Raw genomic sequence first — 27,908 nt, forward strand, 5'->3', positions numbered from 1 at the left:
CTTGTGTCAAACCCACGAAGGTCTTCGATTTTCAGTTATACCATAAGGACCTTCTGGATGGGGAAAAAAAAAAAAAGGGAAACATCTCTTGCACCCTAGATTAGATTTTTTAAAATTATTTATTGGTTTTAGTATCCCAATTCAGTTTTAAAAATATTTATATCACCTACTGTATCCCTAGCACTGGTACCAGGATACAGAATTCTCCGATAGCCTCTGCCCTAAAGCATTTAATGACCCTTTGGAATGAAGCAAAGGACAGTTAAAGAGGAAGCACAGCTGACTCCTCTCCTGGAAGGAGGGAGAAGGGAGAAGTAAATAAAGACGAGTGGGAAGAAAGAAGTGATGGGGAAGGGAGTAGAATTTAGTTGATCTTTTTTCACTTTTCCTTCTAACTCCAAAAAAAGTGATGGTATAGAATTCTCAGAAAGGCAGTGTCCAGAAGTCCTTTTGTTTATCCCTTAGAAAGTACAGATAACTCTCATTACTCATGTATACTGAACTAATTCTTAAGTACCTTTGAACTAAAGATTTTCTTAATAGACCAGAAATCCAGAATTCAATATTTGAGAAGTGACATCATAGGAATAGTAAGACTGTCCTGCTACAGATCCTCATCACATTTGATATTGGCCCAAAGTAATCCTTAGTTACATTTCCTTTCGATGATTGTAACTTACATCACAAATACAACATGTTTGTTTCTTAGATAACAAACCAAGTTAGAGTATCAGTAGCTTGTCCAAGGATTATAAAGTACAACTCCGTCTTTGACTCTCTAAATCGGGCTATATGCCCCCTGTGCATATAACTTACAGGGGACTGGATGGGGAGGGGAGAGATGCATCATGCTTTTCATGCTCATGTGAAAAGCTCTGAGTTCTGAAACTGTTAGGATCCATATTAGTGCTGTTAACAATGGCAGTGCACAAGAGAAATGTCTTGAGCTCATGTCATATAGATAAATACTATATATAATATTTTCTGGTTTTGGGTTTCTCCCATCAGGATGGAGGCAGCCTTGTAGGAGAAGTAAATGAAGATGGGGAGATGACTGGAGAGAAGATAGCATATGTGTACCCTGATGAGAGGACTGCCCTGTACGGAAAATTCATTGATGGAGAGATGATAGAAGGGAAACTGGCTACTCTTCTGTCCACTGAAGAAGGAAGGCCTCACTTTGAACTGATGCCTGGAAGTAAGTTGAATCTGCTTCAGACGGGTTGCTCTAATTCCAAAACGGGTTGTTGCAGCTTAAGAGAAGTTAATTTCTTTGTCTAGTCCTGGTGTACTAGCTTGGCTGCATAACAGGTACCTCAGCATCTCAGTGGTTTACAACAGCAGACACAGGTCTGCTAAGCAACTGTACTCAACTGGTCCAGGTGGGGCGTGGCCAGGCCAGGCTGGACCTGAGGCTTCTAGTCAGCTCTGAGTCTGTTCTATGTCTTAATTCTGGGCCCAGTCTAAAGGGACAGTGGTGGCCTGGGTCAGGTTTCTCAGGTGGTCACAGGAAGCCAGAGCATGAGCAGACACCTATGATGCCTCTTAAAGCCTCAGCTTGGAACTGACACGAAGTCCCTTTCACCCACTTTTCATTGGTCAAAGCAAGTCACATGGCCAAGGCGGACATCAGTGAGACAGGGTAATATACACCGTGCACTTCAGTGGCAGATGCTAAAAAGTCATCTGACAAGGGCATAGCTGTATAATTCTAACGCACAGAAGGAGTGAAGAAATGACAGCAGTAATTTAATCAGTTTTAAATATTATATCTCAGGGAAAAAAACTTACAGTTTAATGATTTAACTGATAAAGAATCAAATTAGGTAGATCTCCAAGTTGGTACAGATTGTAATGCTGATTCAGCCTGAGCTCTGACTGGGAAAGATAAATGCACATTGGCACCCGGGCCCTCTTCAAAGTCTAGCATCTTCTTGGAGGACATAGTCCATACATGAATGAGCCTATTGGAATCAATGATAGAAAAAATCCTATTTCCTTTTAGAAGTACAGGATGGCACACCAAACTTTTTTTCTGAGTATAAAATTATTTCTTGTAGAAAATCTGGAACATATACAAAGAAAAAAATCAAGATTTTGTATTTTCAGTGGCACAATATTAACAAAGCTAAATCAGTCTGATTCCTTGAAATATGCGTATATGTATTTCCAATCCAAGTTAAGGTATAAGGAGAATAAAGTAGAAAAGATAGTACAGGAACTTCCCTGGTGGTCTAGTGGTTAAGACTCCACACTGTCAATGCAGGGGGCCTGGGTTCAATCCCTGGTCCGGGAACTAGATCCCACATGCCGCAACTAAAGATCCCGAGCGCCGCAACTAAAGATCCTGCATGCCGCAACTAAGACCTGGCGCAGCCAAATAAATAAATAAATAATTTTTTTAACAAAGAAAAGATAATATATCTAAGCATTGATAGGCCTAAATAATATTTAGCTGTCTGGATTGGAAGGAGATTCTCCAAAGGGTGGTGGTCCAAAAAATAGGAAGCCTAGCACTTTACATTTAGGTCCAACTTGGGTTGTTATAAATGTCTCTGGTTTTGTTTCTTTAAGTTAAAAATTGAGGCACTTTAAATGCAATATGGGATCCTGGATTGGATCCTGGAACAGAAAAAGGACATTCGTGGAAAAACTCGTGAAATCTGAATAAAGTCTGGAGTTCAGTCAATACTAACACAGCTATGTTGGTTTCTTAATTTGGACAAATGTACCATGTAACACAAGAAATTAACATTAGGAGAGGCAGTGAGGGGCATTGGGAACTCTCTGTACTATGTTTGCAACTTTTCTGTAAATTTAAAATCATTCCAAAATGAAGGGTTTTTTAAGTGTAACAGTAATCTTTGAACTTCAAACTCTAATATCTGCACTGTTCACATCCCTTCCAAAAGGAGACAGTGTTATAATGTTTAGAAATGAGACTCCAGCTAGGGGAGGATCCCACTTGGTGATGCAGATTTTAAAAGTGGCAGCATTTGGAAGTGGCAGCATTTTTAGTGGCAAGAGTCTTGGACTTAAGAGTCACCTCGTTTGAGTCTCAGTGCCAACATTTACTGTATTATGGTTTTGGGCAGGTTAGTTATCCTTTCAGAACCCGTTTTTTCATTATAAAATACAGATAGTGGCACCTACCGTAAAGCCCCCATCAGGAAAGTTACTGTGGTTTTTACATTCTTCTTAGTATAAGTACGAAACACATTTTGGGAAGTGAGAGTGATCATTCTCAGGGGAATGATGATTTTTCTTAGAACTCCTGGTTGCAAATAACAAACACCCTCTTCAAACTAACTTAAGGCCAAAATAGGAGGGGGGTGGATTTATTGGCGAGATTCCAGCAGGCCTCAGTTCTTTTAAGGGTAGGTTGAACAATTTGGGTCTCAAAAGGGTCAGGAACCATAGCTGCTCTGGGTGACTGGGAGGAACCAGGCACAGTCTTTACTCTGCGTTCTGCTCCTTTTGTTTCTCTCTCCTTCCTCTTCCAGTTGCAGTGATTGAACCACTGACTGGCTGACAGATGAGGGCTTTCGGGTCATGTGGCCTCTGGTCCAGTGGTTGGGGGAGGGGAAGAGGGAAACAGAAATCGAGTATCTCACCTAAAATCCTCCTACAACTGCCTTCTCCTCCTTTTTCTCTGTGCTTTTGGATCCACAAACTGCTTCTCTGTCTCCACTTACTTCTTGCTGAGTTTCTCCTTGTGCCTCTGCCTGGAATTTCTTTTCTCCTCATCCCTTTGCCTCTTTACGTAGGAATTCCATTCCCTGGCTAATGTCTATTCCATCTTTTTTTTTTTTTTTTTTTTAATGCAATTATCAGCATCACCTGGATGTTTCTTAGAAATGCAGGCTGTCAGGCCCACTTTGGGACTATTAAATCAGAATTCCCATTTTTTTAAATTTGATTTTTAAAAAAATTTTTATTGGAGTATAGTTGATATACAATGTTGTGTTAGTTTCAGGTGTACAGCAAAGTGAATCAGTTATACATATACATATATCTACTCTGTTTTAGATTCTTTTCCCATATAGGCCATTACAGAGGACTGAGTAGAGTTCCCTGTGCTATACAGTAGGTCCTTATTAGTTTTTATTTTTTGGCTGCGTAGCTTGTGGGATCTTAGTTCCCCGACCAGGGATTGAACCTGGGCCCTAGCAGTGAAAGTGAGGAGTCCCAACCACTAGACCGCCAGGGAAGTCCCTGCCTTTTCCATCTTTACAGCTTGGCTCACCTCTTAGAAGTAACGTTTGTCAAGTGAATGGATGAATTCTAGTCACAGGTCGTAGTACCAACGATAGGGGAAAGGAGGAAAAGGAAAGGGTGCCTTCCGGTTGCCTGGAGCACAGGCCTGTCTAAGGGAGTAGAGGGACGGACGGTATGTGTTGAAGAAGATGCATCAGCTCCTTGAGGGCAGGAAGAGATGTGACTCCCACTTGTATCTGCACAGCCCCTAACACAGTGCTTTACGTGTGGTTGGCACTTAGTACATTTGTGAGGAAAGTATTAGTCTAAGGAAGGGAGATGGGAATTCACAGGAGAATTTCTGCACAATAGAATGTGTATGCCACAGAAATGTTTGGTTTGAAAGTGGTTTTTTTTTTCTTTTTTTGAACTAACTTCCTTTAATGGGTTGTGTGCTGGTCCAGATGCATTCCTCAGCCTTTCCCTGCCCTGCTTTACTGCAGGGGGCTTCTGCCCCTTGCAGACTGCATTTCCCAGGCTCTTGTGCCTCTGGCTTCTGTCTGGGCTTGGCCACAGGCTGGGGACACGGAGAGGGACAGGAGCCCTCTCTGTGTCCAGCAGAGTCCCCAGCAGTGGCCTGTCTCCTGATTCCGTCTCCCAGCAGGATGGTCCCCCACCGGTCCAGCTTCCCTGGACTCCCGCAGCGCTAGAGCTCCAGGAATGCCTCTGCCTCTGTCCCTGTGGCTCAGGGTCTTGGCCTCCTGCTCTTGCCAGTTTCTGGGCTCTTCACTGCCCTGTTTGGCGTCCCAGCTCTTCCACCCTCTGTGTAACCAATTCCCTGTATTAAATTCTCTCTCTCTGAAATACTCAAATGGTCTGTTTCCTGGTTAGACACCGACTGATCTGGATTGTTTTCTGACTTTTAGTTTGAGACATTAATTTGGGTTTTATTTTACTTATTTATTTTAGTTTTGGCTGCGTTGGGTCTTCGTTGCTGCACATGGGCTTTCTCTAGTTGCTGTGAGCGGGGGCTACTCTTTGTTGCAGTGCGCGGGCTTCTCTCATTGCGGTGGCTTCTCTTGTTGCGGAGGAGGGGCTCCAGGCACGTGGGCTTCAGTAGTTGTGGCACTCAGGCTCAGTAGTTGTGGCTCGCGGGCCCTAGAGCGCAGGCTCAGTAGTTGTGGCACATGGGCTTAGTTGCTCCGTGGCATGTGGGATCTTCCCGGACCAGGGCTCGAACCCGTGTCCCTTGCATTGACAGGTGGATTCTTAACCACTGTGCCACCATGGAAGCCTGTTAATTTGGGTTTTGATTGTATAAAAAAAGGAAACAGAAAGAGGACCTGGTAGCCATTGGTAACCACTTAGGAATTGCTTAATGGAATAATTTGTGATGCTTTAGTACCTAAAATAATTGACTTTGCTGGATTAAGCCCTTCAGTTCCAAAACTTGTTTCTTTACTTATTAGCCTTTGGAACACCGTATGTCTTCCTTGTGCTCTGGGAGGATGCTCTGAAGCTAATTCTTTGCAGAGAACGAACGTTAATTCTAGGACGGTTGTGTACCTTCGTTTCTGGAATAAATTACTAATTGGCTTCTGAACCACTTTAATAGAAATAAGATGACTTTGTTAATGCTTTATCAAAAGCAGTCTGTTCTCCTTAATTCTGGTGAGGCTGAATTTATTTTTAGTGAAGGAGACAATTGCCAAGGGTGGGTGGTTGGGTTCTATAGACTGTGTCTAGTATGAAGAAAACCACAAGAAAAATTTAAAACTATTATCCAATCTGATCTGACCAGAGAGATCTCAAATTTTCATGACAAAGCTTTTTCTTGATTAAAAATTGTGATTACACAAGCAGCTTTTAAACCATATGAATAAAGAAAATTCAAAAGCAAAAATGGGATTTTAAGAGATACTTCTGATGGCTGTTTATTAAGACCTGAGAACGAAACTCCAGAACAAATCTAAAAACTATCCATTTATATCTTGCACAGCAATCTGTAATTACTGGTGTAAACCTGCCTATAGGAAGCATGCTATCTAGCCAGTCAGCGACTGTTTCATTCTATCACATATTTTTTTTTTACACAATATTCCCTTGGCATTGAACTTTTTTAAATTTTATTTTATTTTATTTTTTTATATTTGGCTGTGTTGGGGCTTCGTTGCTGCGCGGGGGGTTTCTCTAGTTGCGGCGAGCGGGGGCCACTCTTCGTTGCGGTGCTCAGGCTTCTCCTTGCAGTGGCTTCTCTTGTTGCAGAGCACGGGCTCTAGGCGCACGGGCTTCAGTAGTTGCAGCACGCAGGCTCAGCAGTTGTGGTGCATGGGCTTTGTTGCTCCCAGGCATGTGGGATCTTCCCGGACCAGGGATCAAACCCGTGTCCCCTGCATTGGCAGGCGGATTCTTAACCACTGCGCCACCAAGGAAGTCCCTCTATCACGTATTTTAATTAGAACTAATATTACCACATGTTACCGTTCCCATCTACTAAGCATCCAATTGCTGTATTCAATAATAACCTAAAAATATCTTTTAGCAAGTCAATTCAACATCACAAAGTTCAACAAACAAAATAGCAGATTTTAATCCCCTCGTATAAGAATATTTGATGTTATGGCAATATTTGTTATACTTATGATTCTCCAATCATAAATGATCTTAGAGGTATAACATCAGTTGTACCAAATGGTGTGGATGATGCTTAGATGTAGACCACCCAGGTAATTCCAGATATTTGTAGAATGAAAGAGAGAAAGTAAATTATGCTGTATAACATGGTATCCATCTTCATTATTATATTCTTGAATAAAGTGAAAGCATTTCAGGAGTAATATAAAAATTATTTCTTTAGATTAACTTTTTCCTGATTATCTGTATGTATTTTTTCCACTTAGATATTCAGGAAAAGAAATAAAACCCATATGTGTATCTTTTACTAGGTAACAAAATGAGGAGTTGGGGTTTATCTGTTCACAATCGTAAATTCTCTTAAATATAATGAATCTTATTTTAATCACCAAGAGATTCATGATGAATATGATGGAGAAAGAAGCTAAGAAATTGATTATGTTTGCACATTTACTCAGCATAAGTAAACTTTTTTTTTTTCCCTAACCCGCTCCAGTAAACTTTCTTATAAAAACCTATTATCATTAAAAAAACTATCCATTTATATTGAAGAATTTCATTCTAGTTGGTCTAACTTGAATAACATTTTTCATTATTTAACTCTTTCTGGTCCTTTGGATAGAGAGAATGCTCTTCCCTAACTCTGGGCCTTGTACTGAGATTTTTGTTTGCTTTTTAGGTTCGGTGTACCACTTTGATAAGTCAACTTCATCTTGCATTTCTACCAGTGCTCTTCTTCCAGATCCATATGAATCAGAGAGGTAATTTTTTCCATGTGGTTTAAACGGCACCATTTATGTGAGATTAAATAACCCTCGTGGTAGGAATTATTGCTCCTCGGTGGCCCTCTGCTCAGGCCGAGTTCTTGAGCAGAAAAAAATATTCATATATTCTGAGGAAGAGTGTTTTTATTGTCATATAGAATCTGTCCCTGTAAGGAAGTTTTTCCACCCATAAAGCACAGAACAGCTTGTGTGTCAGTCCCAGAATGAAGCTTCTACAGAGACAGCAGTTGGGCCAGGCAGCCAGCTATGCCCTGCTCAAGTGTCCCCTTTCTTGGGGCTCTGGTGCCACAGTTTGTGCCTTAGCCCCTGCTGGCCCCTAGGGAGCATTTCACACTCTTGAAAGCTCTAGCCGAGGCAGGGACCAAATGCCTCCTTTTCTACTTAGCCCAGCTGAGGGGGGTCTGGATTGTGAGATAATTTCTTTATTCACTAAGGGAAGACAGGAGTGAAACAAAGAAAATACACAAGCATAAAAACATTCCAGCTTATAAATTACAAGTTTCTGATTCTATAAGCTCCCTCCCAGAGTGTCAAGCCCTGTTCCATTTCATACCCTATCTAAACTCTAAGCTCTTGATTCCTGGTATGGTTTTCTCTGGTCCCCTGCCTGGGGTTCTTATTCCCCAGCGACTGGCCTGTCTGTGGGTAAGAGTGCCATCTGCAGTTGGCTTTCTCTTGGCCTCACTCTGTAAGCGTGGCTTCTATTCAGTTTCTGTTCCGTCCCCATCTGAGAAAAGGCCTCTTCCCTGGTTTAACTGACAGGGCTGACACCACAATGTCACAATGAATGAATGGCCTCTTTCTTGACGCGAGGCTCTGGCCTGTTTGCAGGGAGAAAGGTTTGGTCTCTTGTTAGCCCCCAAAACACAACAGTACCGTAACCGTATGCATCAGTCATTTTTTGTTACTGTCATTGTGATGATGCCACGTAACAATACCCTCAGACTATCAGTGATTTATGAAAGCAAACATTTTCTTTTACGCGCATGCTGTAGATTGGCTGACGTTCAGCCACTTTTGACTGGGCTCAACTCGGCTCAGCTGCAGTAGGCTACACTCCAGGTTTCAAGTTGGGTTCCAGTCTGTCTCACATGCCTTCATTCCAAGACTCAGGCTAAGGGAGCAACAGCCCCCTGGGGCATCTTCTTCTTGTGGAGATGAATGGAAACTCAAGGAAGCTGGCAGAAACTTGCCATGCTTCTTAATATCCAAGACCTAGCTTTGCAGTCACTTCTGCCTAGTCGCAAAGCAGATCACATGGCCAAGACCAAACTCAGTCAGGCAGGGATGTATCCTCAGCCCAAGCTGAAGGGCAGTCTTGTGGCCAAGCAGCAGGACGTATAATTCTGTCCCAGGGAGAGAGTCAAGAGGTAAAAGCAATAATTCAGCCTTCCAGCCCATCAAATAAGCAGAAGATCTACATAACAAAAATCCCAGATGACCAGTTCCACCAGAGTCATTACATCACAGGGGCCAGAAGAACTGAAATCCTGTGGATGGGGCATGTACTTACTTACTAAATCCAGTTCCGTAATCATGAGTGCTGTTTTCCTATAAACCAGTGGTTGGCAAATTTGTCCTATAAAGGGCCATGTGGTCAGTATTTTAGGCTTTGTGGGTCTCTACGGCAACTACTTAAGTCTGCCTTTGTAACGCAAAAGCAGTTATAGATAATATTGAACAAATAGGTGTGGCTGTGTCCCAAAAAAACTTTATTCACAAAAATGGACACAGCCAGATTTGGTCCTTGAGCTGATCTGCTATAAACTCCTTTGTTGGGAAGTGCTTATTGGATATATTTTATTAACTATTTATCACTCTTTCATGTAAAAGATTCATCTTGGGGCTCCATTAAAACAGTCTTTCCCTCCTATTTGGCACTGAGAAACTTAGGTATAGCTTTAATTAGCTTTGGGAAATGTTTGCCTTGTCTAGGAAGACAGTGGAAATTGTCATTAATTAAAACAGACAAATTTTTAAAAACCTTATATCAAGCACTGAGTTACCTTGTGAATATATACTAATAATCCCTTTATTAGAGAGCAGTGAGAGAAATAAGTAACAGTTCTCCAGTTTCTAATGCCAAAATATGTGGTTTCACTGTTTCTTACTTCCTCATTGGATTATTATGAACTGACATTTTGGATCCCGTAGCTCTAAGGATATTTTGGTGGTTGATGTAAGGGATGACATATCAAACTAAAAAAAAATCATTATTTGCCCCTTTTTTCTGTTTAGGGTTTATGTTGCGGAATCTCTCATTTCCAGTGCTGGAGAAGGACTGTTTTCAAAGGTAGCAGTGGGACCCAATACTGTTATGTCTTTTTATAATGGAGTCCGAATTACACACCAAGAGGTGAGCGGGGTAGAAGTGGAAGATCAGTGTGATTGGTTAAAGGGTTTTGTTTCAAACACCCTTATTAATTTTCTCATTAGTCCTTTTACTTTAATATTCACTAGGAACGTAAAGGAACAAAAAGCTAGAGTTTTTTTGTAAAATGCTTGGATATTGTCTTATAGCCAGCCTCAGACTGCTTTAGCAAAGACACCATAGATTATGTAGCTTATGAACAACAGAAATTGATTTCTCACAGTTCTGGAGTCTGGGAAGTCCAAGATCAAGGTGCCAACAGATTCAGTGTCTGGTGAGAGCCTGCTTCCTGGTTCATAGATGTCCCTCTTTTTGCTGTAACTTCATATGGCAGGAGGGATGAGGGAGCTCTCTGGGGCCTCTTTTATAAGACAGTAATCCCATTCATGAGGGCTCTGCCTGCTGTCATGACCTAAACACCTCCCAAAGACCCCACCTCCGGATACCCTGACATTGAGGATGAGATTTCAACATATGTTTGGAGGGGGGACATTAACATTCAGTCTATAGCAGATATTTTCCTCTTTGTTTTTTTTAATTGTTGTGAAATCAAGTCTATTCATCTTTTTTTTTTAATTTATTTTTATTTATTTATTTGGCCACACTGCACGGCATGTGGGATCTTAGTTCCCCGACCAGGGATTGAACCTGCGCCCCCTGCAGTGGAAATGCGGAGTCTTAACCACTGGACCACCAGGGAAGTCCCAATTTTCCTCTTTATTTTGAGCCTTAGTATGATTTTTTTTTTTTTTTTTTACATTCCACTGTTATGTTATAGAAAGTGGGCTGGTGCCATCAGGGAGACAGTAATTGCTTTGTATTGGACTACACCCAGTATCTGAAAAATTGAGATCCAGCCGGACTCTGTCAATAATTAATATATGACCTTGGGTGGGGTGCTTTACAGGAAGGGCCCCTACTTCTGTTTGTGCAAAAGCCATACAATAGCCTACATCTTACCTGGAAGGGTTCTATTGCCAAAAAAAATTAAAAATTAAAAGTTCAAGAGTTGAATCACCTCTTGCCTTTAAGACACAATCTTTGATACACTTCTCAGATTTCATATATTTTTTTTGTTTTTGTTTCTTCACTTCACAACTAGCTTCCTTAAGTGTCTGCTTAAGGGCGAAAGCTTGATGCTTTGAGCACGGCTAGGACTCTGTCCATCCTGGTCTCACTTGTGTGAAGTTGGGTGGGACTTAAGCCGATCACTCACATCCCACCTTCACGTCTTCATTTTTCATTTGTTCCTATGAAATGATAAAAAGCGAAAGGCCGAGAAATAATCAAGTCACTGTACATTCAAAGCAGCCGCCCAGACAAAGATGTCAGTGCACAAACCGAGCTGTGATCTGCGTCGCAGTGTCCCCTTGTGATGGTCAATCCAGAAAGTCCAAGAAATTCAGTCTAGGGATGGTGGCTCGGGATATTGATACATAATTTATTCAAACGTTTTACATCTAAGGAAACTGAAGCCAAGAGAGGTTAAGCAATTTGCCTAAGGTCACAAATATAGTAACTGGCAGAATTCAAGCAAGGTTTCTAACAGCAGAATCTGTCTCTGTGCTGAAACTCACTATATAAATGAATGAGAGTGCCTCCTTGCCTTCATGAAGTTTAGATGAGAAAAATACACAACTAGTGGCAACATAAGGAAGATGGTACTGAGTGTCATATATCAAATCACATAACAGGTCTGGACTATTAAGATCCATGAAGATTTTTTCACTTTCATCACTGCTGTATCCCCTGCACCTAGAACAGTGCCTAGCATATGGTAGGTGCTCAGTCAATATCTGTTGAATGAATATCAGATACAAATAAAAGCATAATTGTAGCTTACAGACGGGAGAGATGGTATACCTCTGAGTGTCAACAGTTTTTGAATGAAAGTGTGATCCTTTTTGGTTCCGAAACGCTGTCCTTGCTGGCATGCACAGATGCTGGGGCATGTTGGTCAGGACTGGTTGGGAGAACGGATGCCTGCTGCTTGCACAGCGGATAGTGAGTCCTGCTGTGGGTGAGAAAGCGCACTGGTGGTCCGTGACTCTGCTGGTCACACCGATTGCCCACCTGCAGCAAAGGTGTAGGACTTCCCTGGCGCTCAGTTTTGCATTCCTTAGGTTTCTGGTTCCGTTTGATGTTCTTACTTTCATTTTTCTTTGGCTTCATCTTTCTCTCTGTAGAGGTTCAAGGGATTTGAGGGCTGATTAAAGAAAAAGACCAGCAGCACACAAGCTTTATAGATATTGGGTGGTGATTGGGTGGGGCTGCATGAGGGGGGGGGGTGTCCTCCCAGCATGGGGCCGTTCAGAGGCTTATGGCGCAGGGGCCAAGGTCCAGAGGGGAGCAGGGCAAGGGAACTCCTGGGAAACAGAGGGACTGGAGAGGGGGTTGACATGTCTAGGTGATGTGTAGCCTGGGAGGGGTCTCTGGGCCAAAGAACTCCAAAGGACGGCGACAGTCTGGTGTCTTTATGGTCCTGGGTTTATCTACTTGCTCCTAGCAGACGTGGGGTGAGGTTTTGTGGATGAAGCAAACTCTGAATGGCTAAAACTCTGCTCTGTTTGGGCTATTTAAAAAAACAGTGGGGTATGTAAAAATTTAAGGTTGGTGGTGATGGGCTTTTAAGGTAACAGGTCTCAGCCAGCAGTGAAGAAATAAACAACCTAGGGGCCCATACACAGAGGCCGTCTTTGACTCGTTGACATAACACTCACCTGCTTTTAATTCAAGACATCTGGTTATAAATGTAAGGCCCGACACTATCAAACTCTTAGAAGAAAACATAGGCAGAACACCTTATGACATCAATCACAGCAAGATCCTTTTTGACCCAGCTCCTAGAGAAATGGAAATAAAAACACAAATAAACAAATGGGACCTAATGAAACTTAAAAGCTTTTGCACAGCAAAGGAAACCATAAACAAGACGAAAAGACAACCCTCAGAATGGGAGAAAATATTTGCAAATGAAGCAACTGACAAAGGATTAATCTCCAAAGTTTACAAGCAGCTAATGCAACTCAATATCAAAAAAACAAACAACCCGGGACTTACCTGGTGGCGCAGTGGTTAAGAATCCGCCTGCCAATGCAGGGGACACGGGTTCGAGCCCTGGTCTGGGAGGATCCCACATGCCGCGGAGCAACTAAGCCCATGCGCCACAACTACTGAAGCCTCCGCACCTAGAGCCCGTGCTCTGCAACAAGAGAAGCCACCGCAATGAGAAGCCCGCACACCGCAATGAGGAGCAGCCCCCACTCACACCGCAACTAGAGAAAGCCCGCGCACAGCAACGAAGACCCAGCACAGCCAAAAATAAATAAATGAATAAATAAGTAAATTTATTAAAAAAAAAAACAAACAAAAAAAACACAAACAACCCAATCCAAAAATGGGCAGAAGACCTAAATAGACATTTCTCCAAAGAAGATATACAGATCACCAACAAACACATGAAAGGATGCTCAACATCACTAATCATTAGAGAAATGCAAATCAAAACTACAATGAGGTATCACTTCACACTGGTCAGAATGGCCATCATCAAAAAATCTACAAACAATAAATGCTGGAGAGGGTGTGGAGAAAAGGGAACCCTCTTGCACTCTTGGTGCGGATGTAAATTGATAAAGCCACTATGGAGAACAGATAGAGGTTCCTTAAAAAACTAAAAATAGAACTACCGTACGACCCAGCAATCCCACTACTGGGCATATACCCTGAGAAAAACATAATTCAAAAAAAGTTATGTACCACAACGTTCATTGGAACTCTATTTACAATAGCTAGGACATGGAGGCAACCTAAGTGTCCATCGACAGATGAATGGATAAAGAAGATGTGGCACATATATACAATGGGATATTACTCAGCCATAAAAAGAAACGAAATTGAGTTATTTGCAGTGAGGTGGATGGACCTAGAGTCTGTCATACAGAGTGAAGTAAGTCAGAAATAGAAAAACAAATACCGTATGCTAACACATATATATGGAATCTAAAAAAAAAAAAAAGGTTCTGAAGAACCTAGGGGCAGGACAGGAGTAAAGATGCAGACGTAGAGAATGGACTTGAGGACACGGGGAAGGGGAAGGGGAAGCCGGGATGAAGTGAGAGAGTGGCATTGACATATATACACTACTAAATGTAAAATAGATAGCTAGTGGGAAGCAGCTGCATAGCACAGGGAGATCAGCTTGGTGCTTTGTGACCACCTAGAGGGGTGGGATAGGGAGGGTGGGAGGGAGGTGCAAGAGGGAGGAGATATGGGGATATATGCATATGTATAGCTGATTCACTTTGTTATAAAGCAGAAACTAACACACCATTGTAAAGCAATTATACTCCAATAAAGATGTTAAAAAAAAAAAAAAGACATCTGGTTATTTTTTTGTGTTTTTGTAAAGGGACTTTAAATCCTTTTTTTCATATAAGATAGGGGAAAATCAATAAATGCTAAGTTGAGCTGCCCGGCGCTGCCCACATACGCCTTTTGCACCATCAGTGTGCGGGGTTTGCACCATCGCGGTGCAAAGGATGCCTTAGGCTCTTTCCCTGTGTGTGGCACTCAAACTGTGAAGTTTAAGGATAAATGAGTTAATATCGCTGGTGTCCTCTGAGCTCCTGGGAGGAAGGGCCTTTATAATGTTCGCTTTCTTGTTTTCTGCAGGTTGACAGCAGGGACTGGGCTCTTAACGGGAACACCCTCTCCCTAGATGAAGAAACGGTCATTGATGTGCCTGAGCCCTACAACCGTGTATCCAAGTACTGTGCCTCCTTGGGACACAAGGCAAATCACTCCTTCACTCCGAACTGCATCTACGACATGTGAGTAGGATACCACGCGGCTAGTGGCTGGGGCAGGTCTGTGCCTCGGGGCCCCGAGAATGAGGAGGGCACCTCAAAGGTGTCATCCTGCCTCGAGGAAGGTGGCTTCCTCAGAATATTCGAGGGTCCTCTGGCCAGGGGCCTCATGGTTATAACTTGAAACTCAGAAATGGAAAAGTGCTCCAAAGAGTAGAAATGCTGTGGAAATGCTGTACTTAGTGGTTGCTGTTTTATTGTGGCTTTTTTGTCCTTTAGTTGTCTCATTCTGGAAAATTAAGGGTAGTGTCATTTGAAGTAATAGTACAAACTGAAATGACTCTGCACAGTGGAGATTAGGGAATCCTTTTATGATGTGAAAGGAAGGAGAACCAGAAGATCCTAAGCCTAGGGCATGAGCTCTCAGTATTGGAAAAAAACGTGTAAAATCAGAGTCCCTATCATTTAACAATCAAGAGGAATGAAATACTGAACACATGCTACAACATGGATGAGCCTTGAAGACATGCTAAGTGCAAGAAGCCAGTCATGGGGACTTCCCTGGTGGTCCAGTGGGTAAGACTCCACGCTCCCAATGCAGGGGGCCTGGGTTCAATCCCTGGTGGGGGAACTAGATCCCGCATGCATGCTGCAACTAAGAGCCTGCATGCCGCAACTAAAGATCCCACATGCCACAACTAAAGATCCCACATGCCGCAACTAAAGATCCCACATGCCGCCACGAAGATCCCACATGCCGCCACGAAGATCCCGCCTGCTGCAACGAAGACCCAGTGTAGCCAAAATAAATAAGTAAATATTAAAAAAGAAGCCAGTCACAAGAGCATGTAGTGTATGATTTCCATGTATATGAACAGTCCACTATAGCCGCAGAGACAGAATGCAGATCAGTGGTTGCCTAGAGCTGGGGGCAGGGGTGGACAGAGTCGAAGTTGATGGCGAATGAGCATGGAGGTTCCTTTTGAGGCTGATGATAGCTTCCAAAATTAGTGGCGATGGTTGCACAACTGAAAACCACTGAATTGTACACTTTAAATGGATGAATTTTATGAGACATGAATTATATCTCAACAAAACCATTATTAAAAAAAAATCAAATAATCCTACCTCCCCTTCCAACGGTGCATTGAACCTCTTGGAAACCTCCATTGATGAGAACCTTACCATTTTCCACACAGGCGGCTGTCTGGACAAACAAATACATGTCATGGAATTAGCTGTTGGGCTCTGATGATTAGAAATTTCCTTCTGTTGAGCCCAGATGGGTTTCCCTGTAATATCCAGCCCTTGGCCCTAATTACCTCCCTTTTTTTTCTTGTGTACAGTGTCAATCTCTCTTCCACATAGTAGTCCTACAAATATCTGAGTAGTTTTCATGTGCCCCCTGAACCCTCTCTTCCAAAAGGCAAGCATCTCCGACTCTGCCTTAAAGGATACAGCTGAGATTCCATGTTGTTGCTGTTCTTAACTCAGCCTGAGGACAGGCTAGGAGTCTAGGAGTTAGGCAGCTGTGTGCAGCCTTTTCTGCTCAGCTGTAGTTTGCTGTCACTTAGTCCTCTAGCTTGTTAACATAAGCAGGATCCGATCATGTGCATTTAATCTGTAGGAAAATTGCCAGGATTTGAATGTCCCTTCTTGCATCCCTGAGATGGCTTTAAAATTGTTCTGGCACTGACTTGCTCTCCTTGGCAGCCAGTACCAAGTACTGAAGCTACAACGTCTGTTTAAAGGGCGGGTAGAAATGGCAAAGGCCATGTGTCATGTGAAATGAAACTGACACTGTTATTAACTCCAAGGCTTTCATGGCCAGTGTGAATTAGGCCAAAGCATCGTTGCAGGCTGCACACAGCTGAACAACAACCTTTAAAGCAGTGGTAACTAAGGATAACAAATGCTACTTAGGCTGCCCCTTAAAACAAATGAGTCCTGTGATTTCATGGCAAGAACATGATTTTTCTCATCAAAAAGGAGAGAGCACAGGAGACAAGAGAAGGAACCATTTGTGCAAAATCAAGTCCCTCCTCAGAGTTTTTTTTTTTTCCAAGCCCAATGTGAACGATTAGTTATTTGGGGTCATGGGGAGACTAGCTGAATAATCATCAAATAGAACATTCAGATACCAATCCATGGCATTCATTTGTCTCTAAAATCATTGGTACTGTTATGCACACTGTAACTTAAACAGAACAGCACTTCTATAAGCTGTTTTAACTGTAGTCTGGTACGGCATGCCAAATGGACAGATAGGCAGGAACTACTTTTCTCGTTGTAAATATAGGTTACTTGTCGACAAGGGACCGAAGAGTGTGGCCCAGAGGTTTGGTCTGAGGGCTAATCGTGCAGCCAGTGTTTCCTGAGCACTCCCTCTAGGTCAGTGCTGTGCTAAAGCCTTCTGTGCACATTGTCATTCAATCCTCCCAGTAACTTCGTGGGGCCCCTGGTATTACTGCTGATCCGAGATCAGCGACAAGAAACGCAGGGCTCTTGTCAAAGTGGAGAAGTGCTCTTAACCATTGTGCCTTAGGGCTGCTTTGAAGACTCAGCACCTGAGATTGAGTTCTGTCTTTTCAGTCTGTCCATTTTCTACTCCCTGAGAATAACGATAATGAGCAAGAAAATGAAAATACAAGAGGACGACGATAAGAGAAATCTTAGGCTTCTTGTGCGATTTTTTTCAGTGTACCAGAAGGCTAACTAGAGCTCCATTTCAGGAGTATTTTTTTTATTGAAGTATCACTGATTTACAATACTGTGTTAGTTTCAGGTGTGCAGCAAAGTGATTTGGATATACATATATTCATTTTCAGATGCTTTTCCATTATAGGTTATTACAAGATATTGAATATAGTTCCCTGTGCTATGCAGTAGGTCCTTGTTGTTTATCTATTTTATATATAGTATTGTGTATCTGTTAATCCCATACTCCTAATTTATCCCTCCCCCTCTCCCCGCCTTTCCCCTTTGGTAACCATAAGTTTGTTTTCTATGTCTGCCAGTCTGTTTCTGTTTTGTAAATAAATTCATTTGTATCATTTTTTTAAGATTCCACATGTAAGTGATATCATATGATATTTGTCTTTGTCTGACTGACTTCTCTTAGTATGACAATCTCTAGGTCCATCCATGTGGCTGCAAATGGCATTCTTTCATTCTTTTTTATGGCCGAGTAATATTCCATTGTAAGGAGTATTATTTTTTAATGAAATATTTTAATTTAGAGACAAGGAGTTGTGATTTTAATAAGGAATTCCCAAATCCCTGATGCAGGGATGCCCTCTGTGCTGGAGCACGGTCTGAGACTTCTGTGCACGTGCGTGCTCTCATACACCCACGTGCTTGCTTACACGTGTCACAACTGATATGAGTCTTCAGCTGTGCCAGGCACTGCGTGTGGTGCTTTATTTATGTGACCCTATTTTGTCACCACAGTGACTCTTGGAGGATAAGGATTACTGGTGTTATCATGATTTGGCACGTGAGGAAAGTGAGATTCAGAGACACAGAGGTGAGCTTTCCAGAAGGAGGCAGTAATAATGTGTGGCATCAGGATTCACACCAAAGTCTTCGGGCCCAAATCAAGTGTGCTTTCCAAGAAACAGGACAGCCAAAGGGGGTGGGCATAGAGGCCCCCTTGGAGTGAGGGTGTGGTGGTTCCTTTTCACTCCCCACACAATATGTCCATACACTGCAGACACGCTCGTCTCCCACCAAGCGCTTGCCATCCTGCCCCGTGTACCTCTGACTTCGGGCCTGGAACCTCCGCCTTTGGTGTTTCAAAGCCCTTTGTTCAAAATGTAACTATAAATGAATGGATTTGACCAGATGCATAGGAAAACAAAGTTACTTTCTTTCTGGCCTGCCTTCCAGGTATCTGTGTTGGGTTTCAGCAGCTGTTAGAGGAGATGAGTCTCTTAATACTTATTTAGCTCCCGTTCCCCTGCAGGGAGCCGTGCAGGTGGGCCAGGCTGGGAGCCTCTGGCAGAGGAGCATAATCCTAGCTTTAGCCCGGCCTCTCCCATCACAGGGGGCATCAGAGGGAAATCTGAAAGAAGCAGGATGGCAGAGCAGTCTGGGCTTCCCTCTTGGGAAAAAAGATCTTCATTTACTTTTATGCTAGAAAATAACTCTTCCTCTATAGGTACAGGATGGAAAACAGAGTTTTTTTGCTTTTGCAAATCCACAGGGCTCTTTCTTACAACTCCAGAAGCGCCCTGGCAAAGCCTTTCCCCGAGGTACAGGCAGGTAATGTGATGCGACAGGCCAGAGGAGCTGAAATGCTGACAGGCCGCATTGGATCTGATTTCTCATTAAAGACAGATTTTTGTTGAAGATCCTGATTGTTGATTTACAAATACAGAGTGGCAAATAGGCTCAGAAGGGAAGATAGGGCCGTGCTTTTTAAACCTTAATGTACATAGGGATCACCGGGGAGGGGGAGGGGGGCGGGGTGTTAGAATGCAGATCCCACCACCAGGTCTGGGTGGGGAAGCCCGGAGTATCCCCGTGAGCACCAGCCTCCCAGGGGACGCTGATGCCGGCTCCTCTGTGGCCCGCATACTGAGGACCTGCCGGTGGTGTCCAGGGCGCAGCAAGCACACGGGTGATTCCTGCCTCAGCCCTTCTAGCCTTTGCATCTGACCTCCCGGTCCGGCCCGGGAATGACCATGTGCATCTTGATGTCTAGGTTTGTCCACCCCCGTTTTGGACCCATCAAATGCATTCGCACGCTCCGAGCCGTGGAGGCCGACGAGGAACTCACTGTTGCCTATGGCTATGACCACAGCCCCCCGGGGAAGAGTGGGCCTGAAGCCCCCGAATGGTACCAGGTGGAGTTGAAGGCCTTCCAGGCCACCCAGCAGAAGTGAAAGGCCTGGCTCCGGGCTTCAGAGACCTGGAATAGAAACTTGGATCTATGCACTACGTTTATCCGACAACGGGACAACCAGGGACTGCTCATGCTGTGACATCACATCCTCTCTGCGTTCGCTACAACTTTCTCGAATACTAACTAGGTCTGACTGTATTACTCATACCGGGTTTAAAATTAGCTAGCAGCAACGCCCCCCTGAGAGGTACTGTTGAGCACTTGACAGAAGACAGCGTGATGTTCTTGGGTGGTTCAAGACTAAATCTGTACCACGTTCAGAGATGCCAAACGATTAGACTGAAAAAAGGGGGTTTTTCAGTCATTTTTAGTCAGTGGCTTTTCCATGAGGTTTATTTCTATGGCCAGTGCAAATTGCGTTATCACACTTGCATATGCGCCATATGGAGGACAGAGAATTACTACATTTTTATTCTCTAAACGTAGTATCATTTGCCTTTTAACCTTTGATCTGTTCTTGCAATAGAATGGCTTTGTTTTTCCCCTAGCGAACAGAACCCCACTTTTTGAGTCACTTCACCCCTTAGTCCTCTTCTCTATCTTAGGTATCTTTCACAAGAGAAAACTTCCAAATGGATTTCGTTTCAGTGCCAGTGTGTAGGTCTCTCTGGCTCTCTCTATATCACTGTTTCATTACTATGTCCTAATATAAAGACCTGGCTCCTAGGGCCGGGCTATTATTATAGAATTATTATTCTCGCATGTAAACAAAGATATCTTTGCTTTAAGATGTGAGAAGAAATGAATTTACTTTGTTTGCATTAAGTTATGGAAGAGTTGTAACATATACTTTAAGAAAGAAGAGGGGGAAATTAGTATTTCTAAGCAGTAGACGTGGCAATTTTGCAATATCTTCAATAGTGCTAGTAATTTTTTTTCTCCTTGGGTACACATTAAATGTACATAACAGAGCAGTCTGGCTTGTGGCACAGTGCATTGAATTCAAAAGTCAAATAGCAAACTTGAATTATAACACAGAATTCAAAAGGTTTTTTTTCGTTGTTTTTTTTTTAAATTGCTACTGTTAAGAGAGACGTACTGATCACTAGGTACAAATCAAACCTTAATGCTAAAACTCTTCATCATTGTAATTTCAAAGCACTTACCTGCTTCACAGCCTTGTGAATTAAGACTAACACCTGTATAGTTTAGAAGCAACGGTATCAATAGCATTTCAGCCATTTTTGCTAGCCATGTGTAATCACAACTGCAGAAATAAGGAGAAAAACCCCTGTTTTTTAGTTTAGCTAATTAGGTATGTAACCTGACTGGGATTACTCTGGGGGAATTCTGGGAGTTTGGGGTTTTTGTAAGTGCCCTCACCACATGCCATAGCTGTGTCCTCTTCAGATGCCCAGCTGAGGAGCTGGGAGGTCTGAAAAGCAGCAGTTGCTACAAGTTGCAACTGTCAGCTGGGGCACCTGTCACCGAGTCAGTTTGGTCTTGAAAGCTGAAGCCTTCCACACTGTAGCTCTGGCTAGTAGGGAAGGCTTGCTGGGAGCAGGAAAAGAGAAAAGAAACAGGCAGGAGGAAGTTTGCTATTTCATGTCAGTTACACATTGCTCTCAGGAAGAATTTAACAGAAGTGCTTCATCCAGGGCTGCTCACAACTTTCAGTTCTGGCAGCTCCTGGGCACAGGATTCAGCCTTCAAGACAGTGACAGAAGTGGCCCTTTCCCTTGGTAAGTGCAGGCTTCCCAGAGTTCCCCTGTCCCCAGCAGTGCAGCTAGGTGGCCATGGTTTCAGGGAGCTCAGCTGCCGGTTCACTCGTGAGAAGTTCTGAGGCTGCCAGGAAGATCTTCCACGAAGTGAACTGAATAGAGTTTTTAGATTAAAAGGCACCAGGATAGGATCGCTTCTATTCTGTAGAAAGAGACCGTTCCATAAACTGGCAGATGCGCAGAGTCTTGGGACTTGTATTCTGATAGGTGCTTTCATTCAAACGCGTCCCAAAGTAAGTGACTGTCTTCAGGAGAAAGATGGCTTTAATCAACCCCAGTGAGTTGGGTTGTGGAGCCAGATCAGGGAGTGCGGTCGGTGGGGGGGGAGGATGGCGCAGGACTCCAAAGCAAGGACTTCAGGCTGCCGACTGCCATGGGGTGTAATGTCTGTCCCAATGGGCTACCCCATTCAAATGGACTTTTTCTTTTCTTTTGACAAAAGTGGCTGAAGAGTTGGAAATAGTGACTAACCAGCGAATCTATTTTTCAAGTAAGATAGTGAATAAAACTCTCTGAGTTTCGAGCCCGGCAGTGTGTCTGTCTGTGACGTTCAGACAAATCAGAGGAAGTGGTACATCCAAGCTGAGCCTCTCCACGTCCTCTCTCCTGTCTCCCTTGTTCTCTGGCTCTTCTTTCTCCTGCCCTACCCTTTCCCCCCCCTCTCTCTCTGTTGTCTGTGAGAATGGCTGGTGTTTGTACATAACGTGCCAGCTGACCCCTCCGGCCGCTCCCTCTCTCCCTCCTCTGCTGCCAGTCTCTCTGGCCCATTGGACCCTGTCTGTCTGTCTTTCCCTCTGCAAGTACCTCTCTCCATCACTCTGTGTCCACGTCAGCTTCTACTACTCCTGTCGTCCCCCTGACACCCCCCCCGCCCCCCCCCCCCCCGCCAAATGTAAGGCTTTGTCACAGGGTGGGGTCAGAGGGGGCCTTGAGATTCACTGTGTTCTGTAGGTAGATAAAACAGTCAAGGGGGTTGGGGTCCCGTGAGGAATTAACTGGTGAGGGAATAGGGTTTGTTCCCTGTTTGAGCCAAAGCTGAGGGGGAAGCCTTGGGATGTATTTTTCTACTGAATCCTGACGTCCGCTGTGGAAGGAAATATGTCAGGAAGCAGGTAGTTTCATCAGCATCGTAACAGAAATGTGGAAGAGTCCAGGTGGTGGGGATAAAGGAGTAACTTTCTGCTCTCCTCCAGAAGGGCCAGTGCCGAGGAGGGTGCCTGATGCCATGGTCCCCATCAGATTCACTCAGAGCCGTCTCAGTCCAACTCCTGCATGACTAGATCTTTCCTTAGCAGCTTTTCTATGACAAAATATTATCTTGTGTTAGAGTTAGGAATAGGAACTAATCTGTAGGAGTATGTCCCCAAATGGGCATTTGAATGGACTCACAAAAAACAACCGTAAGGACTGAATTTCTGACACAAAGGAATGATGAGATTTAAAAGCTACAGGCAAGGAAGACTTGAGTTTTGCAGTACCTATTCTTATTTTAACCTGCTTCATCCCTGGTCTGCCTGAGAAACTGAGAAGGAAATTTGTTGTTCAAGACCCCTTTGAACCTGTCTGGGGCTGTCCTTAAACTTATTTGCTTTCTGGGGGTTCTTCACACTTGAAAAACAATTTCCTTATCACCAACAACCTGAAAAGGCCAAAGCGAAGGCCAAGTGTAACCATTGACAACATTTAATTGTAACGGTAAAATTGCAGTAACTGTGAACAGTGAGTTCAAGGGTTGTCTTCTCAGTGAGTCGTATGTGGCACTTTAGTAAATTTCCTTTACTATATGAAATTTTAAATCACTCCCTGCAAAATGCATTTAAGATCTTCCAGGAAGGTATTGTTTTCTGTTGTGCTTTGTTTTAAAGCAGTTGCCTCAAGTTTCTGTCTTAAGAGTAGTGATTTAGAATCCAGACATCTTTCGTTTTAGAAAAACAAGCAAAACCATGTTGCAAGACTGATAGTCGTAATGTTTATTTGCCGCAGATCAAAGGTTCACAAAATATATTGAATTTACATCTACTTGAGGTACCTTGATAGACTGTTTTTTTTTTTTTTGTCTTTGATCTTTCCCTTCAGGAATTTGGAGCCTCAGTATCCATTTTGATTTTTAAAATACTAAATTGTAATCGTTTTATTTTGCCAAATGGGTGCAGACATACTCAAAGCAATGAAAACTATTTCAAGCCATACAACCACAGGGATGGAAACCCTTTTCACAAATTTTAACGTGTTTGTATGTAAATAGATGTTTGTATGAACTATTTTCATGGTAGAATGAATATATTTAAGTGAAGTTGAATTATTCCAGTGCTATTTAAACAAACTGCAAAAAATTTTGGTGAGAATTCTCTGAGTCTATTGAGATATAATGCAGATCAGTTTTGATTTTTACAAAATCAAAAAGCCTACAAAAAACTCTGACTCATGGCAACTTCCCCGCGTTGTTGCACCTGATGTGGAGAGAGCTCGTAGGCTTCCCCAGTGCCTCAACCGCTTCCTGGTGGAAGTTAGGTGCTCGTGGAGGTATGTCCACCCTTAGTGACATCACTCCGGGCCTTTGGGGGCCCGTGAGTGACTCAGAGGCATTAGAGACACCGGTGCAGTTATCCGGAGCACAATTTCTTTGCAGGGCAGCAGAATCGGAAGCCAGACGTGGCCATGGGAACCTCGGGACCGGGTTTTCTGGCCGCCATCCACCGCTTCCCTTGCTGCCTAGTCACACACGTCAGGGAGGCTGCCGTCAGTGGAGCTGGGGTTCAGACCCCCGGGTGGGACCTCACGGTTTTGCCAGCAGTCCCTGCCTCTGGGCCTCCACCTCGAGAGAGGACGGAGGAGGGTCCTGCTGGCAAGGGGCCCATTTCTCAGCACAGTACACTTCCTGTCTCAGCTCTGGGAAACTATGCACCCAAGCACCAAACTTCCAACCAGAGAGAGACATCCTCGGATAACGCAGATCCTTGCTTCCTCTGTCTGTGACTTTACACACCGTTGTTAGAAGTCGTTTTAACATCAAGACCAATCACCTCCCCATAGGACATACCTCCCAACTCCCCTGACTCTTACTAGAACACTCCTTTATAATGATATTCAACTTGAGTGGTTTTTTTTTTTTTCCGCTTTAGTCCTGGATATAATGAAATGATAAATATGATGACAAATTTTCACTGTGTATACTAGCAATATGTACACACACACCAATGTATCTTAACATACAACTTGGTTACATTTTGGATGACTGTCATTCATCTCAAGTCATGTACTGGGAAACTACAGGGACTACGTGATGTCTGCTTATCACAGAGGAAAGTTGGGTTCATGGTTCTGAGCTCCCTACTTCAAAAGTTTTTCCTCCTGGGTTTTCTGTGTTCTCTTTTTATCCTGAAATGCATTGATTAGGTTGTGAGGTATGTTTAAGGATTGGAAGCCAGGGGAATGCTTTCGGCATTTATTGCAACCAAAAGTTAACCTCATCACAGTTAACGAGCATCTTTGATTGGTCTTTTGTGGAATTTGAACTAAATCTATGAGCCTTATTCAATATCTATAATTCTATGATTTTTTTAAATTATGGGAAATTAATGAAAGATGTTTACATGAATAATGTTTGCCCTTACTGTGTTATGAATGAGTTTTTTGTAGTGTGTCTGGGTGCATGTGCAAGAGAGTAGGAAAAATGTTTCTGAAACAAAACTTGACAAATATTTGTAATGAAAAGTAAATTTAAAGATTGCTATAATTGCGCTATAGAAACAATGCAAGTATTAAACAAAATATACAATCGCCTGTCGTTGTCTTCCTTTGGTTGCCTGGGGCAGGAAGGCAGTAATGTATTTCTCTGCCATGTCTTCCTGTATATTTAAATTACTAAGCAAACTTTACATCTGAAGTTGTTTAAAAATGTTACAGTAAGTCCCCTACATACGAACGAGTTCCATTCTGAGAGTGCGTTCGTAAGTCCACTTTGTTCGTAAGTCCAACAAAGTTAGCCTAGGTACCCAGCTAACACCATCGGCTACATAGTACTGTACTGTAATAGGTTTATAATACTTTCACACAAATAATACATAAAAAACAAACGCAAACAACAAAGAAAACATTTTTAATCTTACAGTACAGTACCTTGAAAAGTACAGTAGTACAGTACAACAGCTGGCATACAGGGGCTGGCATCGAGTGAACAGACAAGAAGAGTTATGGACTGGAGAAGGGAGAGGAGGTGGGAGATGGTAGAGCTGAAGGATCGTCAGCAATAGGAGATGCAAGGCAAGCTGCAATTTCACTCATGCCTGACGCTGATGAAACGCACGTTCGCATCTTTGAAAGTTCGCAACTTGAACGTTCGTATGTGGGGGACTTACTGTATTAACCTTTTACCATTTTCAAAGCATCATAGTAAGACCTGAGGGAGGGGTATGGAAAGGTGAGGACCCTGCTGTGTATTTGGCATGGCACCTCATACATCCATGAATCCAGAAAAATTAGCAACATCAGCCAAACGTATCTGATGGACTCCATAAATGTTAAGGATATTGACCGTACATCAGAAGATCAGGGAAAATATCTGAAGAATGGGAAACTCCAACTTGTGGTTGAAGATACAGGAACGTTGTTAGATGTTGTGGTAGATCTTGGTGATCTCAGGACAGCTTTGAGCCAAGGAAGCCAGAAACCCCTTATTTCTGCCCAATCATTGTCAATGTTCCCAAACTCTCCCCTACAACATTCCCAAAGCACAAAGGCCAGTGACAAAGGGGGTAAAAATAGTACTTTGCTATCAGCTGGGCCATCTACCCATGGTCCCAAAGAAGTGAATTCCAGTAAGCTGGGTGTCAAAACTGAAGCAGCCCATGAGCCCGCCTGCTTTATCTTACCTCCCTCGGTTGCCCATTCTTTGATCTTATCACACTTCCTTCCATTGAAGCAAGTGAGATGACTCAATCCAAACCGGGCTAGATCAGTTTCCCCACTTGGATGAAGACACATCCGTACGCTGGATCTTTAAGGCAGAGTTTCACCCACTAACACACAATATTAATATTCTTCCTCCTTGTGTGGGAGAGGGGTGTGAGATTAAAAATTGAATAAAACTGGGGCAAGTCTAAGAAGCTCAACTCTCAAAAGTGAAAGATCAGGCAACATTTTTTGTTTGTTTTTACTGGAGTACAGTTGCTTTACAATGTTGTGTTAGTTTCTGCTGTACAGAGAAGTGAATCAGCTATATGTATACATATGTCCCCTCTTTTTTGGGTTTCCTTCCCATTTAGGCCACCACAGAGCACTGAGTAGAGTTCCGTGTGCCATACAGCAGGTTCTCATTAGTTGTCGATTTTATACGTATTAGCGTATATATGTCAATCCCAATCTCCCAGTTCATCCTACCCCGCCTTTCCCCTCTTGGTGTCCATACGTTTGTTCTCGAACAGGCAACTTTTTGTGGATTAAGATGGATGTAGGCTCAAGTGTTGTAGCATAAGGGATTGTGAGGAAGATTGAAACCAAATTGTTTTAGTCTCAATACTCGTCCCACATATACTTCTTACTAAATATCTGCCTTTGGGTTTTAATGTTCCAGACCATTTAGCCTGCTAATTCACACTAGACTTAAAATTATTTCAGAAATTATTCATTTCTAGAATTAGAATTAGATAACAATCATTCAGAAGGATTTTATGCATCTGACTGGTTTGGGGTTGTTCAACTAGAAAGTTTTGCCCCAAAAGTATTTTAGAAAACAGCTGTTGCCTTTTATATAAAAAGATGATGCAAACTCCCCTGCAACACACTGGTGTGTGTTTCTCTTAAAGTTTTGTTTCTTTGTGAAAACCAAAAGCCATGGTTTTGCATTTAGAGCTTCACTTCTTATAATGTACATAGAAAAAGGTGAATGGCTCCATCTAGATTGCTACCAAATTTTTATTGGCAAGTATCAGATTTTGCAAGTATCAGTATCATTCTGATATTGCAAGTATCAGAATGCTTCCAGCTTCAAGAAGCCTAAAAACCTGCCTCAATATAGCTGAAGCAATAAAGATTGACTGTCTCACATAACAAGAAGTGTTGAGTGACCCTGGAGTTGGTTAATTCTAACCAACTTTCTATCTTTCTGCTTTGCAATTCTTAGCAGGTCCGGTTTGCCCTTAGGGGCCAGTTCACCTCACAGTCACAACATGGGTGTCAAAGTTGCAGACATCACAGCCAGATTTGGCAACATCTAGTGGGTGAAAAGGAAAATCTCTTGTATGGTCTCTACCATGGAGGAAACCTAGACCAATCCCTTGCAGGGCCATGGGGGCACCATGATTACCTGAGGGAAGCTTACTGCTGTGTGGGGAAGGGTGGAGGGCCTGAACGAAGCTGGGATTCTCCCAGCAAGGAAGAAAGGAGAAAAGAGAGTTGGGCTGACCACTCACAGTGTCTGTCTCTTCTACATCGCAGGTTTTGTCTTATTTTCTTCAGAGAAGAAAGGAAATAGTCTCTTCAGATACA

The 27,908-nt window shown here is 43.0% G+C and overlaps 1 protein-coding gene across 1 annotated transcript in view; it reads left to right on the forward strand.

Moving 5' to 3' along the window:
* The window catches only part of SETD7 (SET domain containing 7, histone lysine methyltransferase), a 48,814-nt gene extending 23,626 nt beyond the window's left edge, over positions 1-25,188 (forward strand). The window contains exons 5-9 of the mRNA XM_061192584.1: positions 1,009-1,198; positions 7,511-7,592; positions 9,855-9,972; positions 14,662-14,819; positions 19,501-25,188. Coding sequence (XP_061048567.1) covers positions 1,009-1,198; positions 7,511-7,592; positions 9,855-9,972; positions 14,662-14,819; positions 19,501-19,681 — 729 coding nt within the window. The 3' untranslated portion in view covers positions 19,682-25,188. The remainder of the gene's footprint in view (positions 1-1,008; positions 1,199-7,510; positions 7,593-9,854; positions 9,973-14,661; positions 14,820-19,500) is intronic.
* The last annotated feature ends 2,720 nt before the right edge of the window (positions 25,189-27,908 follow it).

This window comes from Eubalaena glacialis, chromosome 5 (assembly GCF_028564815.1).
Source record: "Eubalaena glacialis isolate mEubGla1 chromosome 5, mEubGla1.1.hap2.+ XY, whole genome shotgun sequence".
Lineage (NCBI taxonomy): Eukaryota > Metazoa > Chordata > Mammalia > Artiodactyla > Balaenidae > Eubalaena > Eubalaena glacialis.